A 15,936-nucleotide genomic window follows, 5' to 3' on the forward strand; every position below is an offset into this window, starting at 1 on the left:
TGGTCACTTGACACATGGTCAAACCGTGAGCATGTATAAAGTGACCGTGCCATTTGCTTTAGGTACTGTGCAGTTAGTACCCTAATGGAAAGCTGCCCCAAAAAATGGGACGGATCAGTTACTTTGGTATTTTCACATTAGGCAATGGAAACAGAAAATTGGATACTGGTTGAAATTTAGTTGCATATAATCTCAAACAGACGTCATGTTGGTTGTTGTATTGCACCTGTCACTGATGACTCCCGCATTGGCCAACAGTTCAAAGATTCTCAACAGCTGCAGCCTGAGAAGATCCCTCCTCTCCCGTCGCTTCTTGTTCTGAAAGCCAGGCGCACATATTCCACGTAATTATGACGCCAGCTGTGCCTGACAGTGACTAGACTTCCTTCATTTTCTTATACCTCAGGTCGACGTTCCAGCGCCTCCTTCATGAGCGGATGGAGTTCTTCCATGAGCTCCCTGGAAAAAGACACCACAGGATCAGAGGAAGACACTCTTAGGACACAATGTTAGGGCTTAGCCATGTGACCTGAGAATAAAATCTCATACTTTTTTTCCAGAACATTTAGATTCCAGATTGTTTCCCCCCCATTCACTTATATAAAAAGCAAATGACAATTATTCAAAACCAGGTTTATTTTTGTTTTATTCCCCTTCTCCATTCCGAGCCTGCTCAGAGAGGAGGCTGGGTGGCAATGAGCGAAGTGAGGATTCGGCATCAATTGACTGAGACAAGTCCTGAAAAGAACCAGTCTCTGTTTTGAAAATGGTTGCTAGAAGGCTGGAAAAATCACTAAATATAGCAACCAGCTCCTCTCTGTTTACAGCTACATTGGTAGTGCACATCAGCGTGGATGCACTTTGAACTATGGATACCACAAAAGAAATTCTCATGACAAATAAACTTGACTAATCAATCAAACAGATTAAATCGCCCAGCCCTACTGGCCATCATACCTGAAGACGAGCGCATTTGTGCAGCCGAAGCCTAACACCAGAGACTCTGTGATTTCCAGACTCTCGGCTCTCATCAGTGGGACCAGCTGCTTCAGAAGCCAGGCGACTGAAGGCGTGCCTATCACCTGGGTCCATGTAACAGTGACATGATATATGACTCATATGAGAACAAGAGAAAAAACATGACGGTGGCACCCTATTCCGGTCTAGTCCAAGGTGAGTAAAGCTTTATCATTAATATCAGTATTATTATCCATTATTGTTGTTATAATTATCATCTCATTATCTGATTGCAGGAAGCCGCGTCAACATGATAGCCCAGCACGCACCTTGTTGTCATAGGTGACGCTGCCATCGGGCGTGGTGGCCATGATCTCGGGCGTGGACGCTCTGAGGTGTCCCGGTGACATGATGCTGGGCTTGGCCACCCCGAGACACAGGATGAGGTAGTTGCGCCAGAGAGACATGGAGTTGTCGCTGGAGCTGGCCGTGCTGGTCTTCTTTGCGTTCACTGGGCTGCTGTATTAACAAGACAAGCACAAAGACAAGCACAAAAACAAGTGTATTATAAGTGGGTCGTGAACCGCTCTGTAAATGGTGAAAGGGGACACAGTTACCAGCATATGGATGTTTTTCATATAGATATTTCCTGAAATTATGACACGTCAAGAAGAACCACCAAAGCTAGTGTGTGTACATACTTGGGGTCGACGAGTGGCAGCAGCAGCTGCACCCGCGTGAAGGCGTAGGGCCAGGCATACCCCAGGGCCACGGGGCAGTGCTTGGGCAGGTGCTCCTGGCGCAGGAAGATATGCAGGCACAGCACCCAGGGGTCCTTCAGGCACTGGGCGAAGATCCACACGTGGCTGGGGCTCTTCACGTCGTAGGAGCTGCTTACCAGCCGCGCCGTCCACTCCACCAGCCACTGCAAGTCCACGTGGTGGCTCATGGGTAAAGTGGACTGCAGGGATAAAAACGTTCAGAGTGAGAGGCTCCGGGTAGATGACGACTGCGGTGGTCCTGACGTTACATACCGAGTCGGAGATCGCCACGTGGACGAAGCTGTCCATCACCGCCGGACTCAGCTGGTCCATGATTTCAATCATGGGTTTGTCGTCATCCTGCAGGTGGGGAAACAGAGTACATATTTTTTCTTCAGATTTTTTCAGACATGTTGAGGACACAACATGAGTTGAGGTGAGTCTTTAAGATGAAGTAGGAAAGGAGGCAAGAGGATGTGGAAACAAGTAGCCTAGCAGGCGCAGAGGCAAGGAAACAAAGAGACAAGGAGGCGAGTGCACTTATAGACAAGAAGACACAGAGGCAAGGAAACAAGGAGGAAAGTAGGCAAGGAGACAGGAGGCAAAAGTAGTCAATAGACACGAAAGCAAGGAGACAATATGAATTGAGTCAAGTTGCGTATGTGGTGTACCTCTGCGTGTCCGAGCGCGGTGAAGAGGCATCGAATCTCTCTGAGCACGCCCACCGCTAGCTTCCTGGTGCTTATCTGACACGAGCAGAGCAGCAACAAAGCCAGACCTTCCACGGCGTGGAGAACCGAGCAGTGCGGGCTTCGCTCAGACATTCTGGGGCTCGCCTGAGTGACAAGAGAGGGGACAAATATATGGAATCAAAAGCTGTGTTCGGAATACCGGCATTCATCCACTTTTTAGTGCCCTTGAGTTGTCCATTTTGCAGTGATGTTTGGATTTGTAGTAAGTATAGGTTATCCCCCATACTGTATGTTGCCGCCAGTGTATCCCACAACGCGTCTTGAAAGGTAGTAACAAAAAGTATTGCTTTGCTGTCATATTGGGAGATCTCGGCACCAAAGAACGTTTTGCTGTTCGTGGCAGGAACTTATGGGTTTACAGTATATGCCTGCGAGTATTGCTGTATGTTCAGTTTGTATGTGTTGCTGCTGCGTGTGTTTGACTAGGCAGTCATTTCACTGTAAGCGCTATGCTAATTTCCTTTCGCCTATCTGGCCTTTTACATTATTTGTTAGCATTAAGCTAGCAAACCTTCGTTAAACAAAATAATTTAGTTTGGTTGAAAATGTTGGCGTTTAAATATACAAAGTTTAATTCTCTTTTGCTTTATGTGTTAATTTTACAGTAAACATCAACTGGGAATGACAGCTGAAGCAAGCACCTCTTATTGCTCAAAGTGATTTGTGTTTAAAGCATGTGTGGGGGTGTTAAAAGTTTTTATTGAATTATATGGTCTCTCTATTCCGCATATTTGTATCTATAGTGGGTAGGTCTGGAACATAACCCGTTTGATAAACGAGGTTCACTGTATAAGGATCAGGGAGTAGGGAATTAGTGAATGATTCCAAACACAGCCAAAGTCTCATTTTAGAGCGGAAACAATAAGCAGAAGTCTCTGTCACAAACCTCCACGCCTCCTCGCATCTTCCCCTGGAGCTGCAGCGCCAGCCTCCATTGAGTGAGCAGTTGCAGCAGGAGCTTAACTGACGCGTCCTGAAGACCCTGCTGGGTGTCTTGGACCTCCCGCAACAGGAAGTGCGTGTAACCGAAGAGCACGTCTTCCCTCCAGTCAGAAAAGTCCAGCAAGAGGCTCTGAAGGGAGTTTTGAGAAATGAGACGCAGCTCGTCGTCCATGTGCACCGTGAGTCTGAGGAGGGATGACACAGGGAAGAAGAAACAAGAGCAGGAGTTCTGTGTTGTCACTTTTTGGTGTTGACGCTTGTGAGTTTTATTTATAATTTACGTCCAATATGCACGGTTTCGTGAGTTCCATTAATGTAAACACAGGGATTTCGGATACATGTCATTTGAAATTTAGAAGGAAATAGATAGTAAAAAAATTCTAATATCGGCATTAAATCACAATTGGGCACGGTCACACACAAGAGCTCACCGTGAGAGAAGGTCGATGAGCTCGGGTTTGGACATGCCGTCAGGGAGGATGCGAGGAATGGCGGCGACACACGTCCGGAACAGGTCAATTTTAGGCTTCCTTTCCCCCCTGTCGAAGATAAAAAAGCAACATGAAGCATACTGTTGTAGTACATGACTTTGCACACGTTTTCAGTCATGCGTTAAATAAGACGTAAACGTTGTAATACACGACACTTGTAATACAATAAAAAAAAAAAAAAACATTTATACACAACGTATTGAGAGAGAGCTGGAGCAATGGATAACACAAAAATATTGTACAAAGAGTATAAAAAAAATCTGCGAAATAGAGGGACCGCAAAGCTGTCTGTACTGTATGCAATCGTGGCACATACGTGATCATGTCCTCCGGTTCTTTGTTGAGCATCTGCGCGCTGGTGAGCATCATGCAGCGGCCCACCTCCTTGTCCAAGTGTCTGAGGATGTTGTCCAGGGCCTTCCGAACCTGCGAGTAGTACAAGGACATGCCTATGAGCTTGGCCTCCTCCTCGGTGAGGGTCTTGCTGAGGTAGGTCTTCTTCTTCTTCAGGGAGTTGCCCGAGGGCAGCGTGGCGCCTGTGTTGGGCATGGGAGGCTCTCCGTCCTTCTGCTGCAGGGCGTCGGCGATGACCAGGAAGGCTCGCAAGCCGATGTTCATGCGCTGAGAAGGAGCAGAGGGGAAGTCATGACTAGACATGACATAGTACAGTATGTCCATTTCACACCACGGATATCAGGACCAAAATGATCACGATTATGGATGGGTATTATCATGACATCAGGAAAACAAATGCGAGTAAAAATAAAAAGATGACAGATAAAGGCTCTAAGACATTGCAAAATGTTTCAATCTGAATTAAAAAAAAAGAAAAAAAAATCCGCAACCCTTTAACTTACTGACATTGGAACACAATGCAAAATGTATGTTAGATGATTAAAGTCTCTGTAAAGTGAGAAAATGTCTTCTAAATTTGAAACACCACAGACAAGGAACAGTTTAAATGTGATAGCCACACAATTGAGCACTGCATAGTTCTCGGTCTTTGCACACGTTTTCAGCAATTATCTTCAAATAGGGTCTTTAAAACGACACAAACTTGTGGCCCAACCCGATCACAGTTATACCAGTGGCACAAACCTTGTTGTTGAAAAAGAGAGAAACATCTGTTCAATAAAAAAAATAGATAAATAAATCATACCTCTGGGTTGAGGCTGAAGGCTTTGGCAGGCTTCCCCACACTCAGAAGATCAAATATGATCTCTTTCATGGCAAAGTCCAGCCTCTCCTGAGCACAAACAGATGTCACAGTTGTTGAAACATGCAGTATACGCAGTCGTGCCATAACAGGAAGCTTTGATAATATCCTGCACACCTGCGCGATAAACTGGATGATCTTGACGAAGATATTGAGCGGCATGTCTCGGGGCACGACGCTGCGGCTCCCCTTCGGGAAGAGAGTGGAGGTGATGGACGTCAGGCGACTACGGGAGACGCACGAACCAGGAAAAGTGTTGAAAATCCACAAAAGGTACAGTGACACCTTGACTTAGGCGTTTCATGTTAAAAACTGATTTTACAAAGTGCAATTATTGTACAAACTACAGTATTCATCTATGTAGCTAAATGTTGCTTTCCTCTTTACTGGAACACGTAAGAGGGAGCACAACTCCTATTCTAGCCTCCCTCCCCTGGCTGCCTGTGCACTTTAGAGTTCATTTTAAGATTTTGCGATTTGTTTTTAAATCTCAAAACGGTCTCACCCCGCCTGACCTCTCTGAGCTGCTCCAATCCCTACGCTCCTCCCCATTGCCTCAGGTCAGCTGACCAGCTGCTCCTGGAGGTCTAAACTGAAGTTCAGAGGAGATAGGGCTTTTTCTGTCACGGGTTTCAAACTATGGAATGACCTCAGGGCACCACATTAGACAAGCCCTTTTGCTGTCCATTTTTAAAACCTGACCTAAAACTCATTTTTATTCCTTGGGGTTCAACACAGCGTGAGACTTGAGCCCTTATTTTAGTGTTCTATTTGCTTTTATGTCTTACTATTTCATTGTTTTTAAATTACGTTATGGTAAAAAACCCATAATAATAAATGTCAACTGTCTCCTTTAAGTAAGTGTAGGTGTGTGTGTGCGTGCTCGCGTGCGCGTATGTGGTCACCTTTGTGTAGCGGTGTTGCTCTCACACTTGATTCGGATCATGTAAACCCACAGCAGGCGGTACAGCGACTCCAGAGCCACGCGGGCCATCTTGGGGTCTTTATTCTGCATCCAGAAACAATTAAAAAATAACTCAATGATACGATAACATAAATCCACATTGTTGTCATTGTTTTTTTTTTTCCTGACCTTCAGGTTGGACAGGCAGTTGTTGAGGAAAACGTGCCAGCGGGTGAGGAACAACTGCTTCTGGGTCACGCACAACAGACATGTTACCAGGGGATACAGCGCCTGGTGGATACATACACATACAGACAAATTACAGCTGGGCAATTAACCGATTTTTTCGCGGCCTCTGTAGTTTAAAGTGGGTGCCTGCTGATGTGCACTGTTTACACTAAGAACATGGCTGCAAACAGATGAGGTAGTTTCGCAATTAGAAATTCAGTCACTATATTTAGCAAATTTTTCAACTGTTCTAGAAGACTATTTTATTTTAAGTACAGCGGTGCCTGGAGATACTACTGACCTAATTACATTATTATAGGTTTTTCAAGATACTGGGAGCTGCCGTCGGCCGATTTTTCGCTTTGAGATGTTTGATGCCACTCCCAGTTGAGGTTTACTGTTAAACTAAATATAAAACAATTACACATGTATTTAAAACCATCACATAACTTTGTCTTTAAGTCCGCTATCTTAAAGGTAACACATAATGGAAAACGTCGTAGATGAGTTGACGAATAGCGTTTATGTGGCAGCGTTCACATAAAATGTTTTATTTTATGCCACACTGCCCGACCCTAGCAGAAATATGTCATCATCAGTTGTCAGCGTATTGGATCTCTTTCAACAATAACAATTACGGAGAGATGTCAACACGTTGACTGGCAGGTTGCTCATAGAAAATGAAAGCAAATGGATGAGTGCTGTTAAGTCACTGTGGAGGCGGTGAGAAGGGGGCGCATACCACGCGCGTCGCACCAAGGCCTCATGCTACGGCTCATGTTGCTTTGACAACTTAAATAATAAGCGTGCAATCAGTTACATGGGTGCCAATGACAGCCAGTGTTTCAAGTCAGAGCTAGGTTGTCAAACCGGGGTTAGGGTTTTAAATGAAGGTTTCACGCCAGGGTGAGAACTTCAAGATTTGGCTTCAAATCTGGGTTAAGCTTTTAAACTACAGTTACTGTTTCAAATCAGGTTTTTGGGCCAGGGTAAGGGTTCAAAATTATGGTTCCAAGATAGGATTGGGATTTCAAAGTAAGGTTTCAAACTAGGGTTAAGGTTTTAAAATAGAGTTACAAGGCAGGATGAGGTTTTAAATGCGTTTTTCAAGCTAGGTTTAGATTGTCAAACAAGGGTCACTGTTTCAAATGAGGGTTTCCGGGCAGGGTTACGGTTTCAAGTAAAGGTTTAAAAATAGGGTTAGGGTTTCAAAGTAGGGTTAAAAGCAAGGATTAGATTTTTAAATTAGTTTTTGAAGCTAGATTTAGGGTTTCAAACCAGGGTTATGGTTCCAAATTAGGTTTTGGGATAGGGTTAAGGAATCAAATTAGGGGTTTCAAGACAGGGTTAAGGTTTTCAAAGTAGGGTTTCATGCAAAGATTAGGTTTTTAAATTAGTTTTTCAAGATGGGTTTAGGGTTTCAAGGCAGGGATATAGTTAAAAATTGGGGTTTCAAACCACAATTATGCATTAAAACAAGGATTAAAGTTTTAAACTAGAATTGCAAACCCCTAGGGCTAGAGTTTCAAATTGAAATTTGGCCACAGGATTTGGGTTTCAAATGTGGATTTCAAGTCAGGGTTAGGGTTGAAAATTTGGGTTTCAGGATAGGGGTAGGGCTTTAAAGTAGGGTTTCCATCCAGGATTTGTAGTTGTAATCAGGAAATGAGCGATCCTGTTTTAAGTGATATTTGTTCTGGTGCTCCGCACACACACACAACACACTATTTGTACTGCATGTAAATGAGTGCAAAGCATGCATGTAAATGTGAATGCAAACATCTGTGTCAATCTCCATCGTACTGCAGACTAATTTGACGGGCCTCCTCCTCCCGCTTCCTCCCCGCCAAGAGATAAGCGTCGGCATGTTGCGGTAAGTGGCCGCACAAATTGCTGCTAATGAGGAGGAGGCGGCGTAGGCATCTCACCAGGGAGTGCTTCTTCCTGGAGGACAGGTCTAGCGTGGTGTCGTACAAGCTCTCCACAAAGTTGCGCAGGCACGGCACGTTCACCTCGTTCTTCACCGTCTGCGGGCGATCAGACGATTAACACACACAGAGAAAAAGAGTTCGACAAATTTACTGAGTACGCCGTGTTTGCCAACCTTTATTGAGCCAAGGCAAATATTTTACATTAGAAAATGACTCGCGGTAGCACAAAAAGGATGTGTTCTGAAATAATGATGATATTGTATCAATAAATTATTAAAAAATAAAAAAATAAAAAAATTGTAAAATAAACAATTTAACATTTTCTTACGTAATGTGGTAAATAAATAATATTCACATTAATGTGGTCACTTACAGCAGCGACGGGTACGAGGATCTCCACAAAAAGTCCGGCGAGTGAGTGTTTAATGTCCTTGTCCTTCAGCTCCAGGAAATACTGTGCACACTCCTAAACGCACAGCGCAAAAGCTGAGTTCCACCACGCTGAGGTCCATATAGACGGAGCTCCGTTTGTTACCTGCATGAACTGGAAAGACGCCTCAAAGTCCTCCACTGGGTACATTTTGATGCGGAAAAACTTGAGGCCCATGATGAGGCTGATGGTGGATTGTAGGACGTAGGGGCTCTGCTCCTTCTGACGCAGTTCCTTCAGCTCCGAGATGAACTTCTTTCTCACAGCTGGGAACCTGAACGGGAAAAAAAAAGGTCCAAAACCACGTGTGTCTTTGCTAACAAGCAAAGAGTGGAAAGTCCAAATCATGAGGGACTTATAAACTGATGGTCGACGCTCGATACTCTGTTGCTTCAACACACATTAGGCCTGGTACACACAAGGATTTTTCTACTTTTAAAAGATTATTCATCTGTGACATGAAGATAAAAAAAATCTAGCAGTTAACAGTTTTGGTCCTAAATAGTGAACACATTCATAAGTTAAGATTGTTGGCACCGACCAGTTTCAGACACTAAAATGAGGCCGAAACCACTCTTAACACACATCACACCTAAGACAATCTTATAGGATAAGCTTATAAAACATAAGTTTGTCTGGCGTGTGACGTGCTTAGTCAGGAATGGGCAAAATTGGCACAAAAACTGTCCGACTGGCTTTGTGTGTACAGGGCCTTAGAGTTTCAAGCCTGGGTTAGAGCATCAAACTAGGGTTAGGGTTTCAAATTAGGGTTTCCCATTGCAGTTAGGGTTTAAAGTTGGGGTTTGCCTTCCATCCTTCCTTCCACCTCAGGCCTGTTTTCTTCTTCTTCCCTTCTACATTCGTTACTGCTTTCCTTCCCTTTTATTTTGCGTCCTTCCTCCCTTTTTTTTAAAAAACTAATTTTCTGCATTCCTTCCTTCCTGTCAAGTACTCCTTTAGAATTCATTTTATTTGTTCTAATTATGGCTAATTCCAATTATTCATGGTACCTGTATCAAAAATATATATATATATATATTTTAAATGCATTTAAAAAGTGTATACCTACTTTTGACAGATCCTGTATATACATGAAGTATACATAAAGGTACATTCTGTATTTTAGTGGTATTGGCGGATGTTGGGAATTCTTCATCCATACTTTGTTAAGTTTGGGATGTTTGTGATGGACAACACGGGGTGATGTGTATCAACATGGCGCCACCGGGCTATATTTAGAAAGGCATGCAGAGGATGGGTGGAGGAGGTGGGTGTGGGTGCGGGGGGGTGTTGAAAAGGGATTATGCGTGTGTGTGTGTGTGTGTGTGTGTGTGTGTGCTCGATTGCAGGGTTAGGACTGTAGCAGTCGCGAGATAAAAACACAAACATGGCAGTGCATGTTCCTCGTAAATAATACAGAGCGAAATACACCAAAGTGAATGTGCAAGTACCTCGACTGAGCCACCACTCCCACCACTTCTGCGTAGAGGTCCGCCACGATGTGCATGTTGCCGGTGTTAGGTCCGAGGTACCTGAGACACATTTTGATGAGCATGACAACCTCCTCCTCCATTTGGAGTATAATGTATGTAGTATGCTGTACAGACACAAGTACTGGGATGCAATTCCAACTAGATGGCGATTGTCCCAATATTTTTGTCCACATAGTATATTTAATACACTGCCAGTCCTGAATTCAACAGCCGTCAATGGCAGTGAATGATGGATTGACACTGTATTCCTGAGTGCCCAATTTCCATTTAATTTATTTTGACTCGCTAACGAATATCCATGTGCATTTTTCACAGACATAAATCATACAAATATTAAACATTACATAATGTTTAAGTTGGCCTGGGGTGACTCTTCCTTGACTTAAATGAGGGAAAACATTATTTCGACACCTCTAATGTAGTCTAGTTGTGTTCAAATTACGGTTTGAAGCCAGGGTTAGGGTTTTAAGTTAGGACTGCCGTTTTAAGTGAAGGTTTCAACCATGGGTTAAGGTTTCAAGTTAGGGTTTCATCATCATATTTGTCTAGACAGCTCTTATGTAACAGATTTACATCATATTTACTGTCAGCAAAGAAAAAAATAAAAAAATAAAAAAAAAAAAAAAAAGGAACATCACATTGAACATGCGGTGAAAATGTATCCTAAGCGGTGCCTCCCTTACCCTTCTTTATATTTGAAGTGCTTGAAGGCCAAGTTAATAACTTCTTGGATGAGTCCATCCAGCAGGGGATGCAGGGGGATCTGAACAAGAGGGGGGAAAAAAATTAACCCGTTGGCCACGTTAGGTGAGGCGTGACGCTGCCCTTAACACACACGCACGCACACACACACACACACACACACACACACACACACACACACACACACAAACACGCGCGCGCGCACACTCACCTGTTTCAAAACTTCAATGAGTACCAGAGAGAAGATGAAGTCTATGGCCAAATCCCTCCGCTCCAGCAAGTAGTCCTTCTGCTGCTCATCGCTGACACACACACACACACACAAACGAACACACACACACTCATAAGGTTTTACATTATCAAGAGTCCTGTAATATTTGTTGCATTCATTTATTTCTAAAATTGGTCTGTTAAAATGCATTAATTCATTTATTTATTCATTTCTTATTCATGATTTTAATTATTCAAGAGAATACTTGGTCAATTGATTTTGTTTTATAAATAATGAACAAAATATGTTTCACATAATAAAATTAATGATACTATGTATATGAATAAACAAATATTCGAAGAAAAAAATTGCCATATATTGTACATTTAACAAATTGGAGTCATGTATGTAGAAGTACTTTCCCCTCTAAAATTGATTTATTTACAGAATATGTATTCATTCTTTTTTTAAATTAATTTATCACATGAAATAATTAGTTGATTGATTTGTTGTAAATCAAATAAATATTAGTCACATAATAAAGATGAAATCATGATCTAAAAATAAGATGAATAATACTGCATAAAATATTAACATACTAATTATTATTTAAAAAATAAACAAAGTGTTCTTAAAGGGGGGGGGGGGGGGGCTGTGATATGATGTTAAAGTGACTTTTTAATTGAGCATTGTTGAAGCACATCTGCCTCATAGTTCGGAGGTGGGGGGGTTCCCGCCTAGAATGATGTTTTTAAAATGTATTCGTCGACAGGTGACAATTTTGGATGCCCACCAAAACCCATTTGGATGCCCCACCCAGGTGGATGCCCGGGGACACCGCCTCCTCCACCACCCCCCTCTCCTTTGCATGCCACTGATATTTCTATAATTTATACATAGATATACTTTTTTTTTTTTAACAACCTGGCCCATCTGCCCAATTTTAAAAATTAAAAGATGGGCATTGAGTACAAATTTTTTCCCACTCTTGACGTGGGGACCTTTGAGTGATTTTTTTGGATTCTAAAATGGACAGGAGACAAAAAGGGTCACAAGAGGAAAGACGAGCTTTGAAAGTGTCTGTGCGAGCGTGTCGGTTTCCCTCACTTTTTCGACTTGGTGTTGGCCCGCGGCCGATACTCGTGCGACTCGTCCTCCAAGCCATTCTGACGTTTGTACCAGTCGAAGAGCGTCCTGAGAATGGAAGGCAGGCAGTACTCTGCCAGGGAGCTCATGCTGCTGATCAGCTGCAAATACAAAAACGGGGCGAACGGAAGGGGGAGGAGAGAGCGTCACGTGATTGACAGGTTCCAAATTGTTATCAATGATGATGTCATGGTCACATGTCCGAAACCTGGTCAAACTGTAGATCCTCTCCTCTCTGCAGAGACTTGTTGAGCGGCTTCTCCTACAAAGATACCACATAAAACAATTGAGTTACGTCCAACAATTGTAAAAAGGATTTTTACTTGTAGAGCTTTTGTAATATTTTATATTGTAATGAGATTTTATATAAAAGCATTGGGCTTTATTTAGGCTGATTGAAAATAGGGCTGCAGTGATCATTTTTAGTCTCCAAATTTCACTGTAGTAAATGTTCAAGTAGTTAGTAATAAAATACAGAGTAGTAAATAAATCGTAAAGGGCTCGCGATCACATGCTTGTTTGCTGTGGATATTTGTATTTTCTATTTTTGGCGTTGTAGGCAAAAAATGCTGGTGAAAATATCCCGAACAGTCGCTAGCCAATCCAGCTGTGTTTTCGCCTCAGCTCACATCGCCTCTGCTGCTAAGTGAGGTCGTGGATTCATAGGCCGCTGGTTCTTAGCGACGTAGCGCTCCAAGGGTTTCCGAGTAATCGTAACTACTAACCCCAACTCACTGTACACAGTAATTCGAGCAAGTGCTGGCAATCATATTCTGATTTGCTGTGAATATGATTTTTTTCAGTTTTTGATGTCGTAGGCAAAGAATTTTGGTTAAGCTATCCATAACTGTCGCTAGATAACGCAGCCATGTACAGTACACTGATTTCATGTCAGTCCAATCCAAATGCAATCCAAAGAATTTCTTAAACTTGTTTGGTAAAAATCACAAACATTGACAACTTTTATTTATGCAGAACAATTTAATTCAATAACTATTTCAATCCACAGTGAATTTAGAGGATAAACTTTACCAATTGCTGTTAAAACTTTAAAGCTTTACTTTAAATATCTGACAAAGTCATTGTGTAACTTAGCTATCCAAACTAGAAATACATTGATTAAAGAACACCCATCCTTTAGAAAGTGTGAACTTGTGCATCAATCTTTTCCATTTTAAAATAAGAACGAGTCCAGGTAAAATGCTCTGCCAAGTGTAATCTGGGGTAAAGCTCATCCCACTATGACCCTGGTGGAGACGGACACCCGACAAGCGGATAGAGATGCAGCCTGGTCTGCGTTTACATTAAAGAACATTGATCCTCACTTCCTGTCGTAAAGAGCCACTCTAGCTACCCATATATGTGGAATGGCTCACCAGCGGCTCCGCCATGATGATACGGATCTTGCGCTCGGACAGCAGCGTGAAGTTGGCGAAGAGGCTCTTGAGGACAAACTCGCCCGGCTTGCTCTCCGGGTCCACGTTGACGGGTGCCATGATGACCGGACCTTTCCTCTCTCCCAGATTTCCTGTGACAGGCGGGACGGGCGGCTTCAGTCCCACCGGAGAGGCTTGGAAAAGGGAGATGTCAGTACACGTTGTTAGCATGTGTTTAATATGTTGTGTCCTTTTTTTTTTTTTTTTTTTTTTTTTTTAAAACAGACAAGAAACCTCACGGGATTTGTCTGGAACACAAAAAGAAAGACGTTTTGGTGTGGCGTATTCAAAGTCCAGACAATTGAAATGCTGTGGCATTTTCATGCCCGAAAACCCTCCATTGTTGCTGAACTAAAACAATTCTGCAAGGAAGGGGGAAAATCTGTAGTTTGAATCAGGACAGAAACGGTGATAGTATGACGCAAGGTTGAGCAATGAGCAAAGTGGAGAGATAATGATACATGTTGACGACTTAAAAGTGTTTTTCTTTTTTTTTCACAAAGCAATTCCTCAACGAGTTAGCAACTGCGAACCTTGCTGCCAGCAGCAGTGTAAAGGTGAGAGACCACTAATTACTAAACAGTTCATTCCCCCAGGCAGCCCCCTGCTTTCATGAAACATGATCACTCACGCCACCAGGACAACATGCGCTCACATGATCCCCCCCGAGGGCTTACCAAGACCCTTGATGAAGCTAATGACACTCGCCCTGCTCCACCTAGCTGGCACTTCCATGGTGCAGGTGGTCAGACAGTCCAAGAAAACTGGAGAAAAAGTAGACGGGATGGAGTAAGACCGGGACGCCTATAGCCTGTAGACTACCGTCTTCATGCTGGACCAAAAGAAGAAGAACCTGGCCCGTGATAAGTGAATCAGAAATAGGTTTTTATCCAGCTCGTCCGGCATGGTTAACCAAAGCTAAAGGTGAGAAGCTCCATCATCTCACAGGGAAGGTAACGTAAATCCAGAGTCTCTCATGACAGCACATATAATCCCCGAGCCGAGGCGAAGATTAGCTCATCTTGGATGGAAGCACTCCTGTCGACCACATGGAATGCTCAAACGATCTCCTTGCTGGATACACCGGGCCAGATCAGAGGTGGTGTAGCACCAAACAGACACGTGAACCTTCAGAACCGTCGGCGAGTTTGCGCTTTAACTCCGACCCGCCGTCGCCACCTTGGAATCCGCAGTTGACACTCGGAAAGTCGTCTGGAAACGCATTGTTGGGACTTTTCGAAGTGTCCCAAAGTCACGTTCCAAGGCCCCTTGTGGCGATTGACCAGAAGAATTTCAACGCTGCCCTAAGAGAAGCACTAGGAAGGAGGGTGCTATTTTTAGAGCACCACTCCCACCGACACCCCCCTTTTACCCCACACTCCTTATACACAAGTGCACACATGCAAATATAGACGTGTAAAACTAAGTCACATGGGCATACAACAAAGAAAACAACTCCAATAATCAAATGCAGCAGATGAAAACACCCACTAATAATGGCTGAGTTAAATTTAGCCAGCCTGGGGTACCTTGCTCCATTCACTTTAAACCAAGGGTTCACAAATTTCAAAAATACAACTTTATTCCAATAATATCAGGCATTTTATTCTGGAAAAAATGCCTTTATCCTCTAAAAAAAAGGACTATATTCTTGATAAAATACACTTTTTGTTCTGAAAAAAATTAAGACTTTATTCATGCAGGGATATCAGATGTGCTGCGGCTCGCCGACCCTTGGGTCTGGTGACCGCAGTTTGAGAACCACTGCTTTGAACCACTGTGTTGTAGAATACTGGGACATATGCACAACATCTCAGACATGATCCTGCATCTCCTCTGTTTTTTTTTGCGTTATACTGTAGCAAGATTAGGCAGCCGACCAACAGGAGCGACCGACAGGCTCGCCCTGCTGGTTCCTGCCAAGCAATGACACGCTTAGATCACACCAGGAAGAGGAAAGAGGAAATAAAGGAAGCAAGCTGAGGGGGAAACCACATACGACGATGGTGAGGTATCTTCCACGTCACGCAGATGTGGTGAATCACGACTTGCAAGCCTTGTGAGCTAACGTGCCTCACTGTCAAATGCAAATGTAAGGTATGTTCATGTGGGTGGATGCCGGGTTGGAACGCTTTAAAATATGATGACAAACACCACCGAGGGACCTAAGCTTCTTCCCATAACAAGAGACCAACTATTTCCAGTTGTGACGACGTCCAGACTTCAGACAAGACATGGAAACATCTGGATCGATCCTGGCACACAGCATGAGTCACCTCGGTTGGCGAGTGTGCGCAATGACGTGATTGTTATTTCAGTGCGGCCGGCGTCAAACT

At 43.4% G+C, this 15,936-nt stretch overlaps 1 protein-coding gene across 6 annotated transcripts in view; it reads right to left on the reverse strand.

The window, feature by feature from the left end:
* fryb (furry homolog b (Drosophila)) overlaps positions 1-15,936 on the reverse strand; it is a 44,046-nt gene that overhangs the window by 23,917 nt on the left and 4,193 nt on the right. For 3 of the 6 annotated variants that reach the window (XM_061701928.1, XM_061701929.1, XM_061701926.1), the window contains exons 2-24: positions 13,541-13,734; positions 12,373-12,426; positions 12,126-12,265; positions 11,019-11,109; positions 10,789-10,868; positions 10,064-10,144; positions 8,718-8,886; positions 8,556-8,648; positions 8,180-8,278; positions 6,213-6,314; positions 6,025-6,128; positions 5,237-5,345; positions 5,063-5,149; positions 4,220-4,524; positions 3,844-3,951; positions 3,357-3,597; positions 2,390-2,554; positions 1,992-2,078; positions 1,659-1,918; positions 1,287-1,476; positions 958-1,082; positions 402-459; positions 227-318 (exon numbers count right to left, since the gene is read on the reverse strand). In XM_061701928.1, the coding sequence (XP_061557912.1) occupies positions 227-318; positions 402-459; positions 958-1,082; positions 1,287-1,476; positions 1,659-1,918; positions 1,992-2,078; positions 2,390-2,554; positions 3,357-3,597; positions 3,844-3,951; positions 4,220-4,524; positions 5,063-5,149; positions 5,237-5,345; positions 6,025-6,128; positions 6,213-6,314; positions 8,180-8,278; positions 8,556-8,648; positions 8,718-8,886; positions 10,064-10,144; positions 10,789-10,868; positions 11,019-11,109; positions 12,126-12,265; positions 12,373-12,426; positions 13,541-13,734 (3,034 nt within the window). Of the gene's footprint in view, positions 1-226; positions 319-401; positions 460-957; positions 1,083-1,286; positions 1,477-1,658; positions 1,919-1,991; positions 2,079-2,389; positions 2,555-3,356; positions 3,598-3,843; positions 3,952-4,219; positions 4,525-5,062; positions 5,150-5,236; positions 5,346-6,024; positions 6,315-8,179; positions 8,279-8,555; positions 8,649-8,717; positions 8,887-10,063; positions 10,145-10,788; positions 10,869-11,018; positions 11,110-12,125; positions 12,266-12,372; positions 12,427-13,540; positions 13,735-15,936 lie in introns of all 6 variants that reach the window. The other 3 variants (XM_061701925.1, XM_061701923.1, XM_061701927.1) reach the window with 1 other exon arrangement.

This window comes from Phycodurus eques, chromosome 17 (assembly GCF_024500275.1).
Source record: "Phycodurus eques isolate BA_2022a chromosome 17, UOR_Pequ_1.1, whole genome shotgun sequence".
Taxonomy (NCBI): domain Eukaryota; kingdom Metazoa; phylum Chordata; class Actinopteri; order Syngnathiformes; family Syngnathidae; genus Phycodurus; species Phycodurus eques.